Source organism: Clinocottus analis, unplaced genomic scaffold (assembly GCF_023055335.1).
Source record: "Clinocottus analis isolate CAN_PGR_092001 unplaced genomic scaffold, fCliAna1.0.p SCAF_52, whole genome shotgun sequence".
NCBI lineage: Eukaryota > Metazoa > Chordata > Actinopteri > Perciformes > Cottidae > Clinocottus > Clinocottus analis.
Genome location: NW_027176210.1, coordinates 122,501 through 145,000, shown reverse-complemented (window position 1 = coordinate 145,000; position 22,500 = coordinate 122,501). Strand labels below are relative to the sequence as shown.

General features: G+C 45.9%; 2 protein-coding genes across 16 annotated transcripts in view; both read left to right on the top strand.

Annotated features, from left to right (window-relative positions):
* The window catches only part of LOC137803298 (beta/gamma crystallin domain-containing protein 1-like), a 13,482-nt gene extending 9,828 nt beyond the window's left edge, over positions 1-3,654 (top strand). The window contains exons 13-19 of the mRNA XM_068601603.1: positions 164-276; positions 431-563; positions 701-840; positions 1,227-1,350; positions 1,561-1,719; positions 2,557-2,719; positions 3,001-3,654. Of these exons, the coding sequence (XP_068457704.1) occupies positions 164-276; positions 431-563; positions 701-840; positions 1,227-1,350; positions 1,561-1,719; positions 2,557-2,719; positions 3,001-3,089 (921 nt within the window). The 3' untranslated portion in view covers positions 3,090-3,654. The remainder of the gene's footprint in view (positions 1-163; positions 277-430; positions 564-700; positions 841-1,226; positions 1,351-1,560; positions 1,720-2,556; positions 2,720-3,000) is intronic.
* A 2,492-nt stretch (positions 3,655-6,146) lies between these two features.
* Positions 6,147-20,071, top strand: dglucy (D-glutamate cyclase). Of its 15 annotated transcripts, none has more exons than XM_068601615.1 (16): positions 6,171-6,271; positions 7,636-7,753; positions 7,826-7,873; positions 9,887-10,040; positions 10,656-10,739; positions 12,119-12,260; positions 13,028-13,178; positions 13,259-13,381; positions 13,465-13,710; positions 14,049-14,166; positions 14,492-14,634; positions 14,864-14,963; positions 15,339-15,487; positions 16,025-16,144; positions 17,442-17,596; positions 19,777-20,071. In XM_068601615.1, exons 2-16 carry the CDS (start codon positions 7,678-7,680, stop codon positions 19,930-19,932), a joined length of 1,965 nt encoding a protein of 654 aa, XP_068457716.1. In that variant the 5' UTR covers positions 6,171-6,271; positions 7,636-7,677; the 3' UTR covers positions 19,933-20,071. The 15 variants fall into 15 exon arrangements, with proteins under 15 accessions (XP_068457727.1, XP_068457716.1, XP_068457725.1 ...); XM_068601616.1 differs by having other exon boundaries at positions 6,222-6,271; positions 7,649-7,753; XM_068601620.1 differs by lacking the exon at positions 7,636-7,753 and adding an exon at positions 8,967-9,142 and having other exon boundaries at positions 6,248-6,271.
* The last annotated feature ends 2,429 nt before the right edge of the window (positions 20,072-22,500 follow it).

The following is a 22,500-nucleotide window of genomic DNA, read 5'->3' as shown; positions in this document are numbered from 1 at the left end:
TCACCTGTCCTCCTCTGTCCTCACCTGTCCTCACCTGTCCTCACCTGTCCTCCTCTGTCCTCACCTGTCCTCCTCTGTCCTCACCTGTCCTCACCTGTCCTCACCTGTCCTCACCTGTCCTCCTCTGTCCTCACCTGTCCTCCTCTGTGTCCCTGTGTTCCAGCTGCAGCTGTACTCTGAGCCCGGCTTCCGGGGCCGGCAGCTGGCTCTGACGGACAGCACGGCCGCTCTGGAGGAGGACTTCACCCCCAGGTCCTGCAAGGTGCTGGCCGGCAGGTAGGCACACCACACCTGCAGTGTGTGACTGCACCCTTTTTACATTTAGTTTTTACTGGTGACAAACATTGAGTGTCACGCAGCACGATATCACACAAGTCAGGTGTTTTTTGGCAGCCTTGACGTTGTGGTGTCTCCGTGTGTCTCTGGGCAGCTGGGTGGCGCATGAAGGAGCTCAGTTCACAGAGGACATGTACGTGTTGGAGGAGGGAGACTACCCCGACCCGGAGGCCATGGGCTTCCTGTCTGCAGGCGCCGCCATCCGCTCCGTGCAGACCGTGCAGCAGGTGAGCGTCCGGCCAGGCGCTGACGTCAGGAACGTTTCAGCGCTCCGTGGTGCTCGCTGTGCGGCGCTGGTGACGAGGTGACGAGGGAGGGAGTCATGCCGGGTGAGACTCACATAATCCCACCTCTCCTCCTCCAGGAGCTGTCTCTGCCCTCCATCGTGTTGTTCAGTAAGCCGGGCTGCAGAGGACGCAGAGTGCTGCTGACCAGCGGAGCCGTGAACCTGCAGCAGGCCGGCCTGGACCCCCGCATGGGCTCCGTGGTGGTGGAGGGAGGAATGTATGTCTCTCTCTTCCTGGTCCAGAACCCACCAGATCAGAACGCACTCACACCGGCTGTGGTGACAGCTAGATGCACAGCTCATGAAACACAGTTGTTTGAATCTTGAAGTTGCTTCTCAAAGACACGACCGGATGTAGATTTATGTTTTTAGCACTGAGTGTTTTCTCGTATGAGCTTTTCTAACTTTGACTGCTGATGTGTGGAGCAAAAGGTTTGACAGAGACACATGAAATCCCCTTCAGTGGTGTTAGCTTAGCTTCTAGCTTAGCTTCCAGAGCGGCTACATTCTCCCTCACGGTGGAAGCGGGGCGACGGCGTGAGGACTCAGCCGTTCATGTGATTTTCTTCCTGGAGCTGAGCTAACGCTGTGGTCGCGCCTGCAGGTGGGTGTTGTATGACGGCAGCAACTACCGCGGCCGGCAGCTGCTCCTGCAGCCCGGGACGGTGGCTGACCTGTGGAAGCTCAGCGGCTCGCAGAGGAAAGGATCCCTCCGTCCTTTATTCCAGGTATGGAAGGAGGGACATGGAGTAAACATCCTCTAACTGAGTCCTGCGTCTAGTGTCACTTCTCGAGCTAGATTACACGTCAATATGCGGTGTGACTCATAGGATGCTAATGGGTCTCGTTGAGCAGGCTGCATGATAAAAGCACCTGTCATGACTGTACCTGGTGGGCCTGAACACCTGAACGTGGGTCTGCACGTCTCCCTCCAACAGAAGCAGGCGTACGTCCGTCTGCGCAGCCCGGACACAGGATGCGTGATGTCGCTGACGGGAACCCTGGACGACACCTCGCTGATGCGGGTGCAGGCGCTGGAGGAGACGGGCGGCTTGGAGCAGGTCTGGCTCTACCGGGACGGGCAGCTCGCCTGCAAGGTACCGCACGCCACGACGGCAGAGCGCCGCCATGACGGCAGAGCGCCGCCACGACGGCAGAGCGCCGCCACGACGGCAGAGCGCCGCCAAGACAGTAGAGCGCTGCCACGACGGCAGAGCGCTGTCACACTGACGGCGCTCTGCTGTCATGACAGCAGAGCGCCGTCAGTGTGACGGCGGCCGCGAGAGGAGAGGCAGGAGTGCTGCTTTTATAAATACTGTGGAGATTAAAGACATCGTTTTCATTTAATAACCTCAGGAGAATATTCCTGAATAAATTAGTAAATGTATGGCTTTAATCTTTTTCTCTGAATATGTCCTTCCCTTCCATAATCATTTTCATCCATATGTTTTATGCATTCACAAAAATGACGTAGACTGTAAAACCTGCCAGCTCATCTTAGTAAAAGAAGTAACTTAACTTAACTTAACTTAACTTAAGATAAGATAAGGTAGCAGAAATGGAAGTAGTTCCTTCAGTGACACACGGACATGAACTGCAGCCATGAAGACTTGAGCGTGTGATCAACTCCTGGTAGATGTTTCAGTTGTGTTTATCTCTTCCAGTGTGTTGAATGAACTCTTTTGGTCTAATTAGATTTCATAGACAGCGACGTGTTCAATAAGGCAGATTAGTTAAGTATACTTAACAGTAAACACTTGAGTGAGGAGTTCTTCATTGAAGCATTTCTTTTCAGTTGCTTCACTTGAATCTTCAGCTGTGTGAGTTGACTCGTCAGGTGTAAGAAATGAAAGCTTCCACAACGTAGCGTCCGGTTCAATGAGAAGGGGAATCCCCCGGAGCCGCCATTACCCAGCATGCCTCTGTGTCTGCAGCTGCTGGAGGACTGTCGCCTGGAGACCTCGGGCAGTTTGCTGATGGAGGGCAGCCGGCTGCGAGTCACCGCCGAGCCGGGGCCGGGCAACCACCTGTGGAACATCACGCCAGACGGCCGCGTGCACTGCCACCTCAAACCGGACCTGGTCCTGGAGGTCAAAGGTCAGATGGCTTTGTCTTCACTTCAACACGCATTGCATTAAGTATGACGCAATAGATCCCAGAGGTCCTCAGCGTGTGGTCAGTCTGACAGCAACAGCTCCACCTGCTGGTGCAACGCAGAGGTGCACTTCAAACAAACGGCTGCTTCTCAACACATCCTGCACTGAGTAACTGCATTTGATGCTTTATATTTCTCAGTGAACTACTCCCCCGTTGGAGTCGACAGTCTCAAAGTGTTCACGCTGACGGCCTCACCTGTGTTCTCTCGGCGTTGCTCTCAGGCGGTCATCAGTACGACAGGAACCAGGTGATCCTCGGCCCGTGTGACGAGAGGAAGCTCAACCAACGCTGGACCGTGGATGTTCTGTGACTGGTCCCTGTGCTGCAGCTCCGCCGTGGGACCCACGCCACGGACACCGAGCCAGCCGGCTCTGTGCCACCGCTGCACCTTTTGTGTGTTCTGCTGTTGAGGAGCGTGACCTGTCACTGGAGCCTTTTGCTTCATTTTGAACACTAAACCAAAGAGTCCGCAGCTCGGCCTGCCACTGCTGCAGCTCGGCCCTCCACCAGCTGCCTGCTGAGTCATGTTGGCAGATATGAATGTAGAGAAGATATTGACGGCTGCAATATGAAGTCTGATGCCTCCACGCCAAAGATCCATGACCATGTTTTCCTTCAGTTATTACTGCGGATCAAAGAGGATCTGTTCATGAAAACATCTGTTTAGGACTTGATCTTCTGTTTTTACACAAACTGTACTTCACTGCGTCAGCGTGTACATAAGATCTGAGCTTATGGATCTGAGTTTATAGATCAGAGATTATAGATCTAAGTTTATTGATCAGAGATTATAGATCTAGTTTCATAACTGCGATAACAATGCTGCCCACTGTGGATTGTAAATATTTGAATGTAAACTGTTACACATGAAAATGAGATTACTATTTCCTGATTGTCTTTTTTAGAGAATAAATCAGTCTTTAGACTTTAGTTGACTTTGTTTCTCTCATAAGTTCTCAGTTCTGTCGTCGCTCTAAAGTTTGATAATCAGGAGATGATTTCATCTTCTATGAATCGGAACGAGTCACTTGTGTAATTACAATTTGGTATGATATTTTAATGGCATACTATATTATTTTTATATGGCAAACTGTGCTGTGACTCTTTGTATGGAAGTCCATTTCGCCACAAAAATATATATATAATATAATAATTACCAAAATAAAAAATAGGACCAAAAAAATAATAATATTATATATGACTAATAAAAACATTTTTAAATTAAAATATGTTGACAAAAAAACCACATGAGGACAAAACCACAGAGTCCCCTCTACTTGAAGTCTTCATGCGTTGTGGGTTCGTTGAAGTACTTCTGACGTCGCAGCAGATGCAGGACGCTGAGCGCAGGACGAGCGACGCCGGCGTGTCCGAGCTGGACGTCAACGAGCAGCAGCTGGAAACATCTGCTCACCGCTTGCTTTCTTTTTTCTTACTTCTCAATTCTTTCTTTCCTTGACTTTTTATTTTTTTTGTTGACTTTTTTTGTGGATGCAAAAAAAAAAAGTTTTTTTTGTAGAGAAGTTGAGGACAAAAGTCTCTGAATGTGGAAGAAGAACGACTCGTCTGTAAATATAGATGATAAAACACAACAAAACACTAAAAGTAAACATGGAATAAGAATAAAATGTTCCCTTGAATGAAATGGAGTTTATGTGAAAAGTCAAAACTATATTAGGAACAGCAGGTACAGTGACTCAGATACAGAGATATTATTCATAACTATATATATATATATATATATATATATATATATATATATATGTATATATATATATATATATGTATATATGTATATATGTATATATATATACATATGTGTATATATATATGTATATATATATATATGTATATATATATATATACGTATATATATACGTATATATATGTATATATATATATATATATATATGTATATATATGTATGTATATATATGTATGTATATATATGTATGTATATATATATATATGTATATATATGTATGTATATATATATATGTATATATATGTATGTATATATATATATATATATATATATATATATATATATATATATATATATATATATATGTATGTATATGTATGTGTATGTGTGGTCCATGGTGGGTCATTATAGCGCTGCCTACTGTCAATACAGAGTATTTCATTACTCGAGCTGCTCAGATGCTCAACAACTGAAATTATTTACAGCAACTAATTTTATTTTTTTTTCAGTGACGACACAGCTGACGATCTCTCGGGACACTGGTGTCCTCATCACCTTCCCTTGTATTTAACCCTGTGTGTCTCCTCTCTCCTTGTATTTAACCCTGTGTGTCTCCTCTCTCCTTGTATTCAACCCTGTGTGTCTCCTCTCTCCTTGTATTTAACCCTGTGTGTCTCCTCTCTCCTTGTATTCAACCCTGTGTGTCTCCTCTCTCCTTGTATTTAACCCTGTGTGTCTCCTCTCTCCTTGTATTCAACCCTGTGTGTCTCCTCTCTCCTTGTATTTAACCCTGTGTGTCTCCTCTCTCCTTGTATTCAACCCTGTGTGTCTCCTCTCTCCTTGTATTCAACCCTGTGTGTCTCCTCTCTCCTTGTATTCAACCCTGTGTGTCTCCTCTCTCCTTGTATTTAACCCTGTGTGTCTCCTCTCTCCTTGTATTTAACCCTGTGTGTCTTTTTTCTCCTGGTGGGATCGTACTGTGTGTCATGTGTGAGGTGTGTGTGTCATGCGTGAGGTGTGTGTCATGCGTGAGGTCTGTGTGTCATGCATGAGGTGTGTGTGATGCGTGAGGTGTGTGTGATGCGTGAGGTGTGTGTGTGTGTCCCGTTAGCTTCCTGTGTGTTCTCTGTTTCTCTCTCTGGGTTCCAGTTCTTCTGGTTTCTTGCTCGGCCTGTTTGCAGCCTGAGCTCAGTTTGTTTGTACAATAACAGGACCTTGAGCAGTTTGTTGGTATTTTGGTTCATGACATCATTATGATGCCGTTCCCTCGGTGGTGGACGCCTCACAAACTGACAGAAGATGTTCTCTGTCACTCGAGGAAGGAGGAATAAAGTCTCAAGAATCAAATCTCTTCACTGTTCAGCTGACTGATGAAGATCTGATGAGGAAGATGTCTTCAACAGGATCAGTGAAGGAAACACGTTGAAAGACACGCCTGCTGTTAGCTTCAATGCAGTGAACTTCCCTCACATGCAGACAGAACAGACCCACCAGGCTTTCTGCAGCTTGACGTCGATTGAGGAGCCTCCGGCACGCTAGAGGGCGCTGTGGTGCTCCAGCTCGGGCCGCTAGCAGCCGCTAGCAGCCGCCAGTAGCCGCTACTAGCCGCTAGCAGCCGCCAGTAGCCGCTACTAGCCGCTAGCAGCCGCCAGTAGCCGCTACTAGCCGCTAGCAGCCGCCAGTAGCCGCTAGTAGCCGCTAGCAGCCGCCAGTAGCCGCTAGCAGCCGCTACATGGACCGCCGGCGCTCCGCTGCTGCGTCGCTCGTCGGGCTGCTGCTCCTGAAAGGTAGAGGAGGGAAGAGACGGGTCTCGGGGTTATTCCACAAATGAATGCATTAATACACACATGTCATGTTATTATGTCTGCGTACCGACATTATTAACGACCAAATAAAATAGTTTAGAAGACGTTTTAAGTTTCAACTGCAGGCGCTAACCAGACTTCTGCGCATGCGCGTAGAAACCGGTCAGACCTCAACTTCTCCACAGAGCGACTCAAGATGTACAAATAATGAGTCCTGTAGGAAACCATGTGTGCATGTTTCAGTTAAACTATGAATAATGAACGTTTCATCAATGTCTGCTGTGTGTTGTCCGTGAAAACACGTTCATGTGCTCACTCACAGTTAATATGAAATATGACAACAAGCAGCACGTTATACACAGATACACAGAAGATGAGGTACTTCTACTCGTGTACTATGAGAATAGTTTAAAGGAGAACCAACAGAAACTCATTTTACACCAACAATAGAGAACTAAAAGCAGCGTCTTCTTTGTCTCTCTGTGAAACATTAAAGCTGTTAGATGGGACAGAAATATAGTTTAAAACCTTCCTCAAATAAAGATAGTTTATTTGTATAGCACATTTCAGCAACAAGGCTTCACATAAAACCATTAAAAGCATATTTAAAAACAACAACAGTTAAGAAAACATTAAAACAGTGAAGAAAAAAGAACAATAAAATGAATAAAAGTTTAAGAAATAAAATGCAGGAGTGAGATGCAGCATTGAGTCTGGTAAAAGTCTTCAACCTGGATTTAAAGGAGCTGAGGGTCTCTGAGGGTCTGTGAAGGTCTCTGAGGGTCTGTGAAGGTCTCTGAGGGTCTCTGAGGGTCTCAGCAGACCTGCAGCTTTCAGGGACCTTGTTCCATAAATGTGGAGCAGAAAAGCTGAACGCTGCCTCTCCAGGTTTAGTTCTGAGTCTTGGAACAGAAAGTAGACCAGAACCAGAGGACCTGAGGGGTCTGATGGTTCATGAGGTAGACCAGAACCAGACTGGATGGTTCATAAGGTAGACCAGAACCAGACTGGATGGTTCATAAGGTAGACCAGAACCAGACTGGATGGTTCATGAGTTGGCAGCAGATCATAAACATACTTAGGCCCTGAACTATTCAGTGCTTTATAGACCAGCAGCAGAAGTCAATTCTTTGTTGGACAGGAAGCCAGAGCAAAGACCTGAGAACTGGACTGATGTGATCCACTTTCCTTTAGTGAGGCGTTCTGTATCAGCTGCAGCGTTCAGATGGACTTTCTACAGAGGCCTGTGAACACATGAAGTGCTCTGAAGGTCTCAGAGCAGCTGTTGTCAGACGTGTTGTGTTGCAGAGAAACCTCCTGACATGAAACGTCCTTTATGACCACAGGTATGTGTGCCAGCACACGTCTGCTCTCTGCCTAGCTTTAGCATGCTGACTGCTGCCACAGCCGCCAGACGCTCACAGAGGTACTTCAGGAGCTTCTGTAACTCTGCCCTCTCCTCAGGTAAAACACCAACCTTCTCCTCAGGTAAAACACAAACCTTCTCCTCAGGTAAAACACAAACCTTCTCCTCAGGTGAAACACAAACCTTCTCCTCAGGTGAAACACAAACCTTCTCCTCAGGTAAAACACAAACCTTCTCCTCAGGTAAAACACAAACCTTCTCCTCAGGTGAAACACCAACGCACAGCGTTTGCCCTTTGCATGTGTTTGTCACCTCGCCCTCTCTGTTAGGTTCAGTCCTCTCTCTCTCTCTCTCTCTCTCTCTGTCTCTCTGTCTCTCTCTCTCTCTCTCTCTCTCTCTCTCTCTCTCTCTCTCTCTCTCTCTCTCTCTCTCCATCATCTCTCTCTCTCTACATCATCTCTCTCTCTCTCTCTGTCTCTCTGTCTCTGTCTCTCTCTCTCTCTCTCTGTCTCTCTGTCTCTCTGTCTCTCTCTCTCTCTCTCTCTCTCTCTCTCTCTCTCTCTCTCTCTCTCTCTCTCTCTCCTGGTGGAGGGCCTGAGGCTCTGTGGGGACGTGTTGAGCCTGAACCCTTTCTGTAAGTCAACATTACATGCTGACTTTGCCTAAGGGAATTACCCACAATGCATTGCAACGTGAGGTTAAACACGCAGTTCCCAATAGAAGAATGGAGACGTAAAAAAAAAAAAAAAAGGTAAACAAAGAGGCTCGATTTAGGGGTCAGAGTCCAGGGTTCAGGGTCAGGGTCCAGGGTTCAGGGTCCAGGGTCAGGGTCCAGGGTCAGGGTCCAGGGTCAGGGTCCAGGGTCAGGGGTCAGGCTGGACATTGGGACTGGACCACGGCTTTGTTCTCTCTTTGACTTGAGCACACACTTCCTGTTGACCCAGCAGCCGCCGCGCTGACCAAAGTGTAAAGCAGACGAGCTGTAGAGGACGTGGGAGGAGCTTAGAGAGAGCCTTTTGTTCTCAAGCCCTGATGAACTGAAACAAGAGGTGTTTCTGGGTGAATTCATCCTGAACTAATGAAAACGTGCAGTTCACCAGGAGAGACTCTGACTCTGTATGTCATGTTTCCTGTCGGGACACTGAGAGCAGGAGTGTGAGTGAAAGGTTAAATGTTCCCACCGTCCATCCTCACACGTCTTCTTCTGGCTCTCTTCAAGCTGGTGGCCTCTCTGGTAAATGTTCTGCTTGAGCTGCTTTCCTTGAGCGGCTTAATGATTGAACGCGTTCTCCTCCTGAACATTGACCCCAGTGAGGCGGACCGGTTCTCCTCCCGTGCGTCTGTGGAACAGAGGAACGTACCCGGACGCTCTCAGTGTTCCTCCATGGACCCGTCACTTCATTTAAACTCTCTGGGTCCGGCTCAGTTGAGGCCGTTGATCCGGCAGGAAGACCCCAGAATACGCACCACGACTGGATTAGCCGACGGTAAGAAGCAGCGGCTCCGCAGTGCTGCTGCACTGGGGCCACGCACTGGGAGGCAGTGCTGGCTTACTGGTTCCAGCTCGACCCAGTGGTGGAACATGCATGACTATGACATGAATGTATCATAATAATAATGAAGTACGCCTGACGTCCTGCTCATATTGATTCATCTACTCCATTAGTTTATTATTTATGTTTCATCAAGACATTTAAAGAGGTGTTATGAGTGGAATTATTACAATTATAGAAGGAATAAGTGAAAGTACTTTGATGTTGCACCGACAACGAGTTGTAGCTCTGCACGTCGCTGCATGTTAGCCCGACTACGATAAGAGATGAGACAAGAGATAAGATAAGATAATCCTTTATTACTCCCTCAGCGGGGAAAGTACAGGATTACAACAACTAACTAACAACTCTGTTCTCCACAACACAACACACAGTACCTGCTGTCCACCTGGTGACAGGTGCAGCTGACTGTGTGTCACTCATGTCATTGAAAGGCTGCAGTTTGAAGATGAGGATTTCAATATAAAAATCATTTCGCTCCAGTAAATTGATGAAATAAGTCAAATCTAGTTGGACGAAGCCGTTGAGACTCAGGAGCCACTCTTGTTCCTACCTTCCTCACGTGGTCATCCATCCAAGTCGATTTTAAATCCTGTTGCAGCGCTGCAGCCGCTCCGTTCTGCAGGTCTGTGTTGTGTTGCACACGCTGTGTGTATAAACTGTGTGTGTCTGTGTCAGGGTACCAGCAGGCCAACGTCGTCATCCTGCCCGACCACCTGGCCGATGACTTTGAAGCGTTCTGCCACAGAAACCCCGCCCCCTTGCCGCTCCTTTATCGCAGCCAATCAGGGGAGACTTCCTGTCCGCCTCTGGCAAGAGACACTGACATCAGGTAGAACACACGCACACACACACACACACACACACACACAGAGGAACTGTCCATGAGCAGTCAGCAGCTGGAGGCCTGATGATTGATGAGCGTGAACGCTGTAACTCGCCGTGCCGTCCGGTGTTCTCGGCGTCTGCTGCTGCAGCTCGCGTTGTGTTGTCGCCGTGGTCGTTGCAGACACAGCAGGTGGAGCTCTGCTCTGACTGCAGCTCTCCACCTCATGACAGCATCGTCTTCACAGCGACCGGAGAGCAGAAAGACGTTGGCTCGCTTGTCTGTCTGGTGGTGGATGTGCAGAGGACGGTCATGTGACGCCTCTCGGCGTCCGGCTGCATGCAGACGCCGGCAGCTGTTCCAGGTGTTCAGGGAGTCGTGACTGATCACTCTCACTATCAGCTGACGTTCACACACATGCACACAAACAAGATGTTCTCATTTTTCATTTATTGACGGTGCTTGAATAGAGAAATGATTTTGATGTGTAATCATGTTGAGGGTCAATGTGTTTATGATGTTCAGCCAAAGCATCGTGAGCTTCCTCTTCCTCTCGTCTCTGTGCTTCACTCGAGCAGACTGCACACCTCACACCTTGTTTCTGTCTTTTTGTGTCTTCAGGACGGATATTTCTCAATACTGTGTGTATGAAGACGGTCGTCTGGTGAAGACCGTCTCCAGTCTGCAGAGTTACACTCAGCCGAGGTATTGAACGAGGACGCAGAGCAACGGCCTGCAGGCCAACGTGTGGAATAAATGAATATGTTTGAGATAGACACTCATGTTTTCATGGAAAGCTGTGAGTTAGCCTCTCTCTGCGCTCAGTGACATTCCTGATTCATGATGTGGAGCCGCCTGTGTTCCTCTTGAGGGATCCAGAGCGTCGCTCAGCTTGTGCTGCTGCAGCGTCTCTCCTCCTCTGGGCTGTCACAGGACACCGGTCGGCTCTCAGCGGTGGTTTTCCTTCCTGAATACATTTCTAAATACTGCAGGTTTGCACGTTGTGCTGGTTAGCCTCCTGCTAGCTAGCTAACGGCTACCTGGCTTCTTGATGGGGACATTTTCTTATCTACAAAAGACTCAACATATCAATGCTGAGACAATAAAACACTTGCACCAACGAGGATTAACTCTTAAACTCGGTTTAAACCAGGTTTGTCTTTTAATCCAGTTGCACCAAACTTTAAACCTCCTTTAACCTCAGTTTACAATGAATCCTGGGTAAATCTAACCCTTTGGTAATCTCGGCTTAATTTCCATTTAAATCTAGATTAAAATTAAATCTGTTGCACCAGTTATTTAAAGCTCGACTAAGCCTGGATTAGCAGTTACATTGAAACCGCCCTGGAGGAGGTTTATCTTTGTTTATTGACCACGGGGCTGCATGTCGTCGCTGGATGGAGAGGAAAGAGCTCCTCGCAGGAAAGTTAGAGATAAGTTAAACCCAATTGAATCCTGTGACAGTGAGTTTCACAACGTAAAGACAAAGAGTCATGAACCTGAACGTGAAGGTTGGACCTGTGTGACCTCTCCTCCAGCTCCAGGGTTAGTTTAGGAGAAGATGGCGTCATTTAGGGTCATTTAGTTCTGTATTTGTTAAACGTACTTTGTGAATTAGTTCAGTTTAGTTTAGTCTGAATCCATCATGTTGGACACTGAACATAAACTAATCCTGTTTTAACCCTAGTTTAAACTAGTTTAACACATCTCTGATTAAATATAAACCGGTTTGAACCTAGATTTACTAACCCGAGATCAGCCCTAAACCAGGATTATTTAATCCTTGTTGGTGAACTCAGCCTCATGTGAGGCTTTATTGTTTCCAGGTGTATTTTTCCTTCAGTAGCTTTCCGTGTCAGACTGCTGCTCTTCCTGCACGCAGTGCTGTGACTCTTCAGCCAATCAAGCGGCAGCATCTCGTCCCGCGTCTCAACCTGGAAAAGCGTTTTTCACTCTTCTGGGTGACGATCACATTATCGTACAAGTAGAGTTCAAATATGTTCCTATAAGACTACAGATGAGTTTCTCAATATATTGTGCACACGTTGCTGGTGACTCGACGCAAACCTCTGCTCTGACTCCAGGAACGCAGCGGCGCCGCCCGGCCCGTGGTCACGCATGGTCTGCTTCTATCTGGGCTGCAGCTTTGGCTTCGAGGGCCGACTGAAGAGCGCTGGAGTCCCCGTCCGCAACGTGGAGCAGGGCAGGAACGTCAGCATGTTCAGGGTGCGCCACACACACACACACACACACACACACACAGCTGCAGCCTCACACCGTCTGTATCGTGGACCTGCTGGCACCAGTGCAGACGCGGTGCATTCTGGGACGTACGGCAGCTACGGGCTACTTCTGGTTAAGCTCGCTGGAAAAAGTAGCGTTGGGAGAAATGAAATGTTTTGAAATGATTGTGAAAATAATATTCTGAAAGCAGCAGTTATTTCATGGAAAACTTCAAGTCTCGTGCAGGAAGAAGGACCCGCTGACCTTGACGTCATCAGGTCAAGGTCATTGACAATGAAATGTATGTATTTGATTGTCTGACTATTTGTTACGGTTGTCTATTTATCTCATCATAATTTATTTATAGAGCCGAGGTCTCCGGCAGAGCTGCAGCTAAAGATTTAACCACGTTCATATTTTCATCATTAGTTCATGCCTTTGTTCTAAATATACATTTACAATAGTAACTTTTGATCCAGCACATTTTAAATGTCAGATACAATCGTCAAAAAAGTCACTGAATATTTTTCTCAATCAATTGTTTATTTATTAATAAAATCTATCAGGACGTCAGTTTATTTCATATATATATAGTTATAGTTATATATATTATATTTTATAGTTTTATAGGACGGCGCGCTGCGTTTGACTTTATGGTCTTCTGCACATTTCATTTCCATTTTAGCTGTTGCACTTTACTGTGTGTGTGTGTGTGTGTGTGTGTGTGTGTGTGTGTGTGTGTGTGTGTGTGTGTGTGTGTGTGTGTGCAGACTGCAGTCCCATGTGTTCCTGCAGCAGGGTTCTGCTGCCCTCTAGTGGTCACTATGCGTCCTGTTCCAGCTGCCATGCTGGACGCAGCGGTGGAGGTTACTCACCTCAACCCGCTGGCACATGGAGCTCCCGTGCACATAGGAGACCCAGGTACACACACACACACACACACACACACACACACACACACACACACACAGTGCATGACTTGGCTGTTCTCGTGTGTGCAGCTCTGCTCGGCATACAGGACCTGTCCAGACCGGACTACGGGGATGCGGTGCGGCTGCAGTCTGGTGACGTGCCGGTGTTCTGGGCCTGCGGGGTGACCGCTGTAGAAGCCGTCATCAGCAGCAGTGAGCATGTGGCGGCGCTGCGTTCTCTCATGACCTCCTCCTGCTGTTTGCAGCGTCACACAGCTGCTGTTGTGTGTCTGCAGAGCCGCCGCTGGCGTTCAGCCACTCCCCCGGCTGCATGTTCCTGACGGACGTCCCGGACCCGCCCCCTCCCGGCCCGGCCCCTCCCCCCTCTGAGGGGCCCGCAGGCTCGCCCTCCACGGAGCACAACCTTGACCTGATTCCGCTTTGCTTTTTGGTGTCCCACAATCCCTTGCGGTACAGCTTGGCCTCTCAGAGGACCGTGGCAAAGATCCGCCAGCTGGAGACGATCATTGGAGAGGACCCAGGTAAACACCTGAGCTCAGCGGGGGGAACTTAAGCTGATCATGTTCACCATCCTGTGTAGACCTCCTGAACCTGATCCTGTGTAGACCTCCTGAACCTGATCCTGTGTAGACCTCCTGAACCTGATCCTGTGTAGACCTCCTGAACCTGATCCTGTGTAGACCTCCTGAACCTGATCCTGTGTAGACCTCCTGAACATGATCCTGTGTAGACCTCCTGAACCTGATCCTGTGTAGACCTCCCGATCAGGTTCAGGTCTGCAGACTTCGGTCCTTAGCGATGCTGCAGCACCGTGCGGCGTCAGCAGCTCTAGTCTCTGGTCTCTTTGTCTCTCCACCAGGTGAACGGGGGATTGAAGCCTTATTTGTTCAGGATGAACTTCTGCGCTCCTCTCTGGCCCTCTCCCACTCATCCTCTGTTGCCATAACGACCGGCTTTCCGACCCACTACCTGCACAGGTACCTGCACACACACGCGCTTCTGAACGGGCCACAGGTGTGTTTCAATGGAGCGGTTCCCACGCTCCATTGAAACACGTCCATTATTCAGGATGCAGCCTGCTGGGCGTCCGTGGAGGCAGGTAGAGCCTCAGAGATCTCCGTTTCTCCTCGTGAGCCCGTGGGGAGGAGCGGTGCTTCAGGTGTGAAGGTGGTCACACCTCCTTGTGCTCGTTACCTGCGTTGTCGCTGCAGACCCTCGTCATCGAGGCTGCAGGCTCAGTGTTCCCTCATTCACGGACCTGGTCACACGTGCATAGCTCAGACCGGTCCTCTTCCTCTTCAGCCCACCTGACGAGACCGACGGCCCACCTGGGGCCATCGCCATAGCGACCATGCTGCTGTCGCTGGGGAAACAGGTGACAATGGTGACGGACAGGAGAGCCTTGCAGATGAACCGGGACCTCATCGATGAGGCTGTGAGGACAGGTGAGGACGAGGAGGAGGACCTCTACCTGACGCATGTGTCTGCCCTCTGTCTGTGTTGATGCTCTGTGATGACATCACCAGGTGTGTCTGTGTTGATGCTCTGTGATGACATCACCAGGTGTGTCTGTGTTGATGCTCTGTGATGACATCACCAGGTGTGTCTGTGTTGATGCTCTGTGATGACATCACCAGGTGTGTCTGTGTTGATACTCTGTGATGACATCACCAGGTGTGCTGAAAACTGCAATCCCATTGGTCACCTTCGAGGACGGCGGGCCGGACGCCGCTCTTCACTTCCTGTGTCACGATGCTGACCCCAGCCGGCCCAGGTGAGGACACGATCAAACACCTTTTAGCGCTATTGTGAAAGAACCTACACATTTTCACACATTACACACACAGGAACACATATTTCATAAATATTCACACACACACTGGAGGAGGGCAGTCCCAGCGGGTGGAGGGGGGGGGGGGGGGGGGCTGCACAGGTGATCTGCAGCAGCCGGCTGTGGCTGCTGACTGGCAGCAGCTGACTCTCCTCAGGGAGCCGTGCTTCCTGGAGGAGTGTGTGCTCAGTGAGTCTGTGTGTGTGTGTGTGTGTGTGCGGCATCACACTCGTCACTCATCTGGTGTCGTCTGCAGTATTTGAGGCGCTGAGTCTCAGCTTCAGGGTGTGAATGTGTGCTCGCCGTGTGTAATCTCAGATATGACCACCTGGTGGCGATAGAGCGCACTGGACGCGCTGCAGATGGAAACTACTACAACATGAGAGGAATCAACATCAAGCACCTGGTGGACCCCATCGATGACCTGTTCATCGCTGCCAAGGAAATACCTGGAATCATAACTACAGGTGGGTCAGCCTTCAGGTCAGTCTCCTGCAGGAGGCTTCATCCCACTTTGTCTCTGCAGGGATGAGAAGGTGAAGCGGTGATGGAAGGATCAGGATTTACAGCCTGAAGAAGAATAAACTGACTGCGTGTTTGTCCTCCGTTAAAGACTCATTTACATATTTCACTCCACACAGAACTACGACCCAGCATTTCTGTTCTCACGTGATCATATTACATCATTCACATAATGTTTAATTCTGAAAGGTATTATTCATAAAACCAAAAACTTACTAACTGTCTTCCTTTTTAAATGTGAAGTCCATCAGATTGTTGGAGTGGAGGAACAATGTGTCTGGATGGAAAAGCAAACTGTACCAGAGATCTTTAAAGTCTTAATCTTTGAACATACACGTGGTGCAGGACTCCTCTCACGAGGCTTCCCGCTGATGAAGGGGTGAAGCTCCGGTCCAACAGTCTGATCCAGTCCAGCGCTCTCGGTCGGTTCTTCTACAAGCGATGACGCCGTGTCCTTGTCCCGTGTGCTGTCTGACCTGCAGGAGTCGGCGATGGAGGGAACGAGTTGGGGATGGGCAAGCTGAGGGACATCGTGCAGAGCGTGATGCCCAACGGCGACCTCATCGCCTGCGATGTTCCTGCAGACTACGCCGTCACTGCCGGTGTGCAAAGTTAACGCCACAGATTACGATGTGCTTATACAGAAATATCCATGGCTGCATGAACACAGACATGCTTTGATGCATGCTGCAGCCGGTGTGGATGTGTGTGACGCTCCATAGGTCCATGCAGGGTGCACGTCACACAGCCAGACAGCACAAACAGAGAGGCTACGACCTCATTTACCAAAAGTGGTGAGAAAGTTCCACTGTGGAGCAACTGTGTTATTTTCATGAAAAGGAGACGTGAAACCAAAAAGAGGAAATCAGCGTGACGTCACACAAGCGTCTGGTTTCTCTGTGACGCTGGAGGAGCCGTGAGGTTCAAGGCTGGTGAGCCTCACGGAGGAGCTTCAGTCTCTTCAGTCAGCAGCCTGCACATTGATTTCATATTCATGATCAGCATTCTTCACACACACGTAGGAAAGATCTGAGTCCACCAAGTCCTAGCGGCTCAGAGAGACAGAGTTGGCTCTGATCCGTGTGCTTTCCATCGTCATGCCACATTTCATACTTTCATACTCATTCTCCAGTAGGAATGAAAGTGTGTGTGGACCTGCAGTGTGTGCATGGTCTCCTCCCTGAAGGCCTTCCTCCATCCTGCTGCACACACATGGCTTCAATGTGAAGGTCCTCCTGTCTGCTTTCAGTTCTCCATGTGAGAGCAGTGAAGTACACACTCAACCTGAAGGCTGCATGTGTACACTAGAGCAGTGAAGTACACACTCAACCTGAAGGCTGCATGTGTACACTAGAGCAGTGAAGTACACACTCAACCTGAAGGCTGCATGTGTACACTAGAGCAGTGAAGTACATACTCAACCTGAAGGCTGCATGTGTACACTAGAGCAGTGAAGTACGTACTCAACCTGAAGGCTGCATGTGTACACTAGAGCAGTGAAGTACGTACTCAAGGATTGTTATTATAAAAACACTTCATAGGAATCATACAGTATATTTAGTAGAGAATATGAACGAGTGTTTGATCTTTCTTTGTTTCATGTTCTGTGGATCAGCGTCCTGAGAGGCAGTGAAGTGTGTTTCACTAAAACTATTTTAATCATACGGCTAAAGGACGTAGTCCTTCATATGAGCAACACACACACACACACACACACACACACACACACACACGTCCACGCTCATTGTTGTCACTTTGTTGTGGTCCTTTCTATGTGTTGTGACTCATAAATACCTGTGTGTGTGTGTGTGTGTGTGTGTGTGTGTGTGTGTGTGTGTGTGTGTGTGTGTGTGTGTGTGTGTGTGTGTGTGTGTGTGTGTGTGTGTGTACCTCCTGAAGGCGTGTCTAACTGGGGCGGCTACGCGCTGGCCTGTGCGCTCTACCTGCTGCACACATGCCCCGCCCACCAGCGCTACACACACAGAGGCCTGCAGCACACACACCCCCAGGAGCAGCTGCAGGCCTGGAGCGCTGACCTGCCCTCTGTGCACAAGGTGACACACACACACACACACGCAGACACACACATGAATACACACAAAAACATACACATACACACATGCAGACACACAAACACACACACACATGCAGACACACACATGCAGACACACACATGAATACACACAAAAACATACACATACACACATGCACACACACACACACACACACACATGCAGACACACACATGCAGACACACATGCACACACATGAATACACACAAAAACATACACCTACACACATGCAGACACACAAACACACACACACATGCATATGCACACACACATGCAGACACACACACACACACACACACACAAACACAAATCTTTCTAAATATTCTCTTGAATAATCTTTTTCACATTTCCATCTTTTCTCGTCCTCTCAACACAACGTTGTGTTGTTTCAGATATAAATAACAATGAAAGTATAAAATGAATCTGTTTTATTGCATCATACTATTTGTACATCTGAGTACTACACATAAGTATTAGTTAATATACGTCACTGACTCAACAAAAACTTTGTCCATTTGATTGACTGAAGCAGTAAAATACAAATAATAACTTTCATGTTTAATGTTCACATGTTTGTGAGTTCATTATCAAGGTGATGCAGGTTTTAGACACACACACATTAATAAACACACATTAATAAACACACACATTAATAAACACACATTAATAAACACACACATTAATAAAGAAACAGAGAAATATGACGGATTAGCGCAGACATTTCCAAAAATACTGAATGCAGTATTTGTTTCTTTTTAAATTAACAAAGTTTGCAATGAACAGTATTTTTGTAACAATTGAATATGTTTAATTTAAAAAGTAACAACACAACATTCTCACAGCAGCATGAGCAGAGCCTGAAGCCTCGTGTTATAATACTAATATAATGCATAATATAATGTTAATATGATGCATAATATAATGTTAATATGATGCATAATATAATACTGACATAATGCATAATATAATGCTAATATGATGCATAACATAATATTAATATGATGCATAATATAATGTTAATACATTGCATAATATAATACTGACATAATGCATAATATAATACTAACAATGCATAATATAATGCTAATATAATGCTAATATAACATTAATATAATGCATAATATAACATTAATATAATGCATCATATAATACTAATATAACATTAATATAATATTAATATAATGCATCATATAATATTAATATAATACTAATATAACATTAATATAATGCATCATATAATATTAATATAATGCTAATATAACATTAATATAATGCATAATATAACATTAATATAATGCATCATATAATACTAATATAACATTAATATAATACTAATATAATATTAATATAATGCATCATATAATATTAATATAATACTAATATAACATTAATATAATGCATCATATAATACTAATATAATACTAATATAACATTAATATAATGCATCATATAATATTAATATAATGCATAATATAACATTAATATAATGCATCATATAATATTAATATAATACTAATATAACATTAATATAATGCATCATATAATACTAATATAATACTAATATAACATTAATATAATACTAATATAACATTAATATAATGCATCATATAATATTAATATAATACTAATATAACATTAATATAATATTAATATAATGCATCATATAATATTAATATAATACTAATATAACATTAATATAATACTAATATAATATTAATATTATGCATCATATAATATTAATATAATACTAATATAACATTAATATAATGCATCATATAATACTAATATAATACTAATATAACATTAATATAATGCATCATATAATACTAATATAATACTAATATAACATTAATATAATGCATCATATAATACTAATATAACATTAATATAATGCATAATATAACATTAATATAATACTGATATAATACTAATATAACATTAATATAATGCATAATATAACATTAATATAATGCATCATATAATACTAATATAACATTAATATAATGCATCATATAATATTAATATAATACTAATATAACATTAATATAATGCATCATATAATACTAATATAACATTAATATAACATTAATATAATGCATAGTTTGTGTGGTTAGTGTGGAGGTAGTTTGTGTATCTGCACTCAGACGCTCTCCGTCCTGCAGGAGGAGTCCTTCCTCGCCACGCTGGTGCGTTTTGGGATAAGAAGCGGGAAAACTGGTCACCTGGCCATGGAGGTGGATGGTTTGACCTTTGACCCCACACACTCTGACATCATCACCAGACTGCTGGAGGTCACTCACCGCTCCACTGCAGCATGAGCTTCAGGAAGAGGAGAAGCACCCCGTGTGTGTTAGAACCCATGCAGAGAGCCGTGCACGCTCATGAAGAGAGAAACACACACACACACACACACACACACACACACACACACACAGACACACACACACACACACACAGACACACGCACACACACACACACACACACACACACAGACACACACACACACACACAGACACACGCACACACACAGACACACACACACACACACACAGACACACGCACACACGCACACACACACGCACACACACACACACACACACACACAGACACACAGACACACGCACACACACACACACACACACACACACACACACACACACACACACACACACACACACACAGACACACACACACACACACACAGACACACGCGCGCTGGGAGGGAGGAGACATTCTGTTTCCTCTCTATTCAGATTGTGTGTAAGGGAATTAGAAAGAAAGGGCAGAATGAAAAGATGTGTGTGTGTGTGTGTGTATCTGTGTGTGTGTGTGTGTGTGTGTGTGAGTGTCTGTGTGTGTGTGTGTGTGTGTGTGTGTGTGTGTGTGTGTGTGAGTGTCTGTGTGTGTGTGTGAGTGTGTGTGTGTGTGTGTGTGTGTGTGTGTGTGTGTGTCTGTGTGTGTGTGAGTGTGTGTGTGTGTGTGTGTGTGTGTGTGTGTGCCTTGGTTACCTTTCAGGCTCTTCTTTGCCTCTTGGTGACAGAACACTGCAGCTTCTCCTCGTCTCTCTGTCGGCTCCGTGATGAACGAGTCAGAACTCACTTCACTCATTAAAATATCTTTTCTGGGTTTAGAAGTTTAGACGCTTAGAAGTTTAGACGCTTAGAAGTTTAGACGCTTAGAAGTTTAGACGTTTAGAAGTTTAGACGCTTAGAAGTTTAGACGCTTAGAAGTTTAGACGTTTAGAAGTTTAGACGTTTAGAAGTTTAGACGTTTAGACGTTTAGACGTTTAGAAGTTTAGACGCTTAGAAGTTTAGACGCTTAGAAGTTTAGACGTTTAGAAGTTTAGAAGTTCAGACGTTTAGAAGTTTAGACGTTTAGACGTTTAGACGTTTAGACGTTTAGACGTTTAGAAGTTTAGACGTTTAGACGTTTAGAAGTTTAGACGTTTAGACGTTTAGAAGTTTAGACGTTTAGACGTTTAGAAGTTCAGACGTTTAGACGTTTAGAAGTTTAGTCTTTTAGACGTTTAGAAGTTTAGTCTTTTAGACGTTTAGAAGTTCAGACGTTTAGAAGTTTAGAAGTTGAGACGTTCAGAAGTTGAGACGGTGTGTGAGCGTTGTGGAGCGTTGTGGAGCGTTGTGGAGCGTTAGCGCGGCTTTAGCTGCTGCGTCACTTAACTAAATGAAATGATTTAGTGTTCAGCTCATGCATGTTCTGCTTTATGATCGACATGATTTACTTCAACACTCCAGTAACTTTGTTCATGTCGTCCAACATTCAGTAATAATAATAATAGTTGAACATGAAGGAATTGATTTGAAGCTTTGTTTAACTTCACTAGCAGGACAATACAAATGTTCATATTATAATGACATTTAAATAAAAATGATGCCACTGATATGAAGTTTGTCTCATAAATATTTGTTTCCTTTTCTTCAACTTTCATCCTATAGCAGATTTAAACATGTTCACAACCTGCTCCTCCAGTTTACGTCCCTCTGAGCTGCTCAGGTGTGTCTGTGCTGCTCAGGTGTGTCTGAGCTGCTCAGGTGTGTCTGTGCTGCTCAGGTGTGTCTGAGCTGCTCAGGTGTGTCTAAGCTGCTCAGGTGTGTCTGTGCTGCTCAGGTGTGTCTGTGCTGCTCAGGTGTGTCTGAGCTGCTCAGGTGTGTCTGAGCTGCTCAGGTGTGTCTGTGCTGCTCAGGTGTGTCTGTGCTGCTCAGGTGTGTCTGAGCTGCTCAGGTGTGTCTGTGCTGCTCAGGTGTGTCTGTGCTGCTCAGGTGTGTCTGTGCTGCTCAGGTGTGTCTGTGCTGCTCAGGTGTGTCTGTGCTGCTCAGGTGTGTCAGTGTTTCATGTCCTGTGGTTCTGGTCAGTGGGTATGGAGGCGGTGCTTGTCGTACCTGCTTCATTCAGCTTGTTGTACGCAGAGACAAGTACATCACACACCTGTTGTTGAGTTAGAGTTAGCTAGCTCTAGCTCTAGCTCTAGCTCTAACTCTAACTCTAACTTAGAGTTAGAGTTAGCTAGCTCTAGCTCTAGCTCTAACTCTAACTCTAACTTAGAGTTAGAGTTAGCTAGCTCTAGCTCTAACTCTAACTCTAACTCAACAGTGAAACCTTCATGAATAACCCGGCAGCGTGAATCTCAGAGGCACCTTGCTAAGCAAGCTAACGGTAGCATGACAGCTGGTCGTCTTCTCCAGCTTCAGGATGCCAGACGCAGAGCTTCAAATGGTCCTCTAGAGAACGGCGACATCGCGACGCCTCTCAGCCAGTCTGACGCGATGGAGACGAGATACCTTCATCTTCCTCGAGGCAACGCTGCATCACCACATGATGTCAACACGTCTGATTAAACGAGAGGCTACCGCTACCAAAGGAAACCCA

Excerpts from the sequence above, each read along its gene's own strand:
- dglucy (XM_068601613.1), top strand. The coding sequence starts at position 8,827 with ATGTTCCCACCGTCCATCCTCACACGTCTTCTTCTGGCTCTCTTCAAG. Across the intron at positions 13,179-13,258 it reads CGTGCACATAGGAGACCCAG|CTCTGCTCGGCATACAGGAC; the intron begins GTACACACACAC and ends TCGTGTGTGCAG. Across the intron at positions 16,145-17,441 it reads AGACTACGCCGTCACTGCCG|GCGTGTCTAACTGGGGCGGC; the intron begins GTGTGCAAAGTT and ends TACCTCCTGAAG.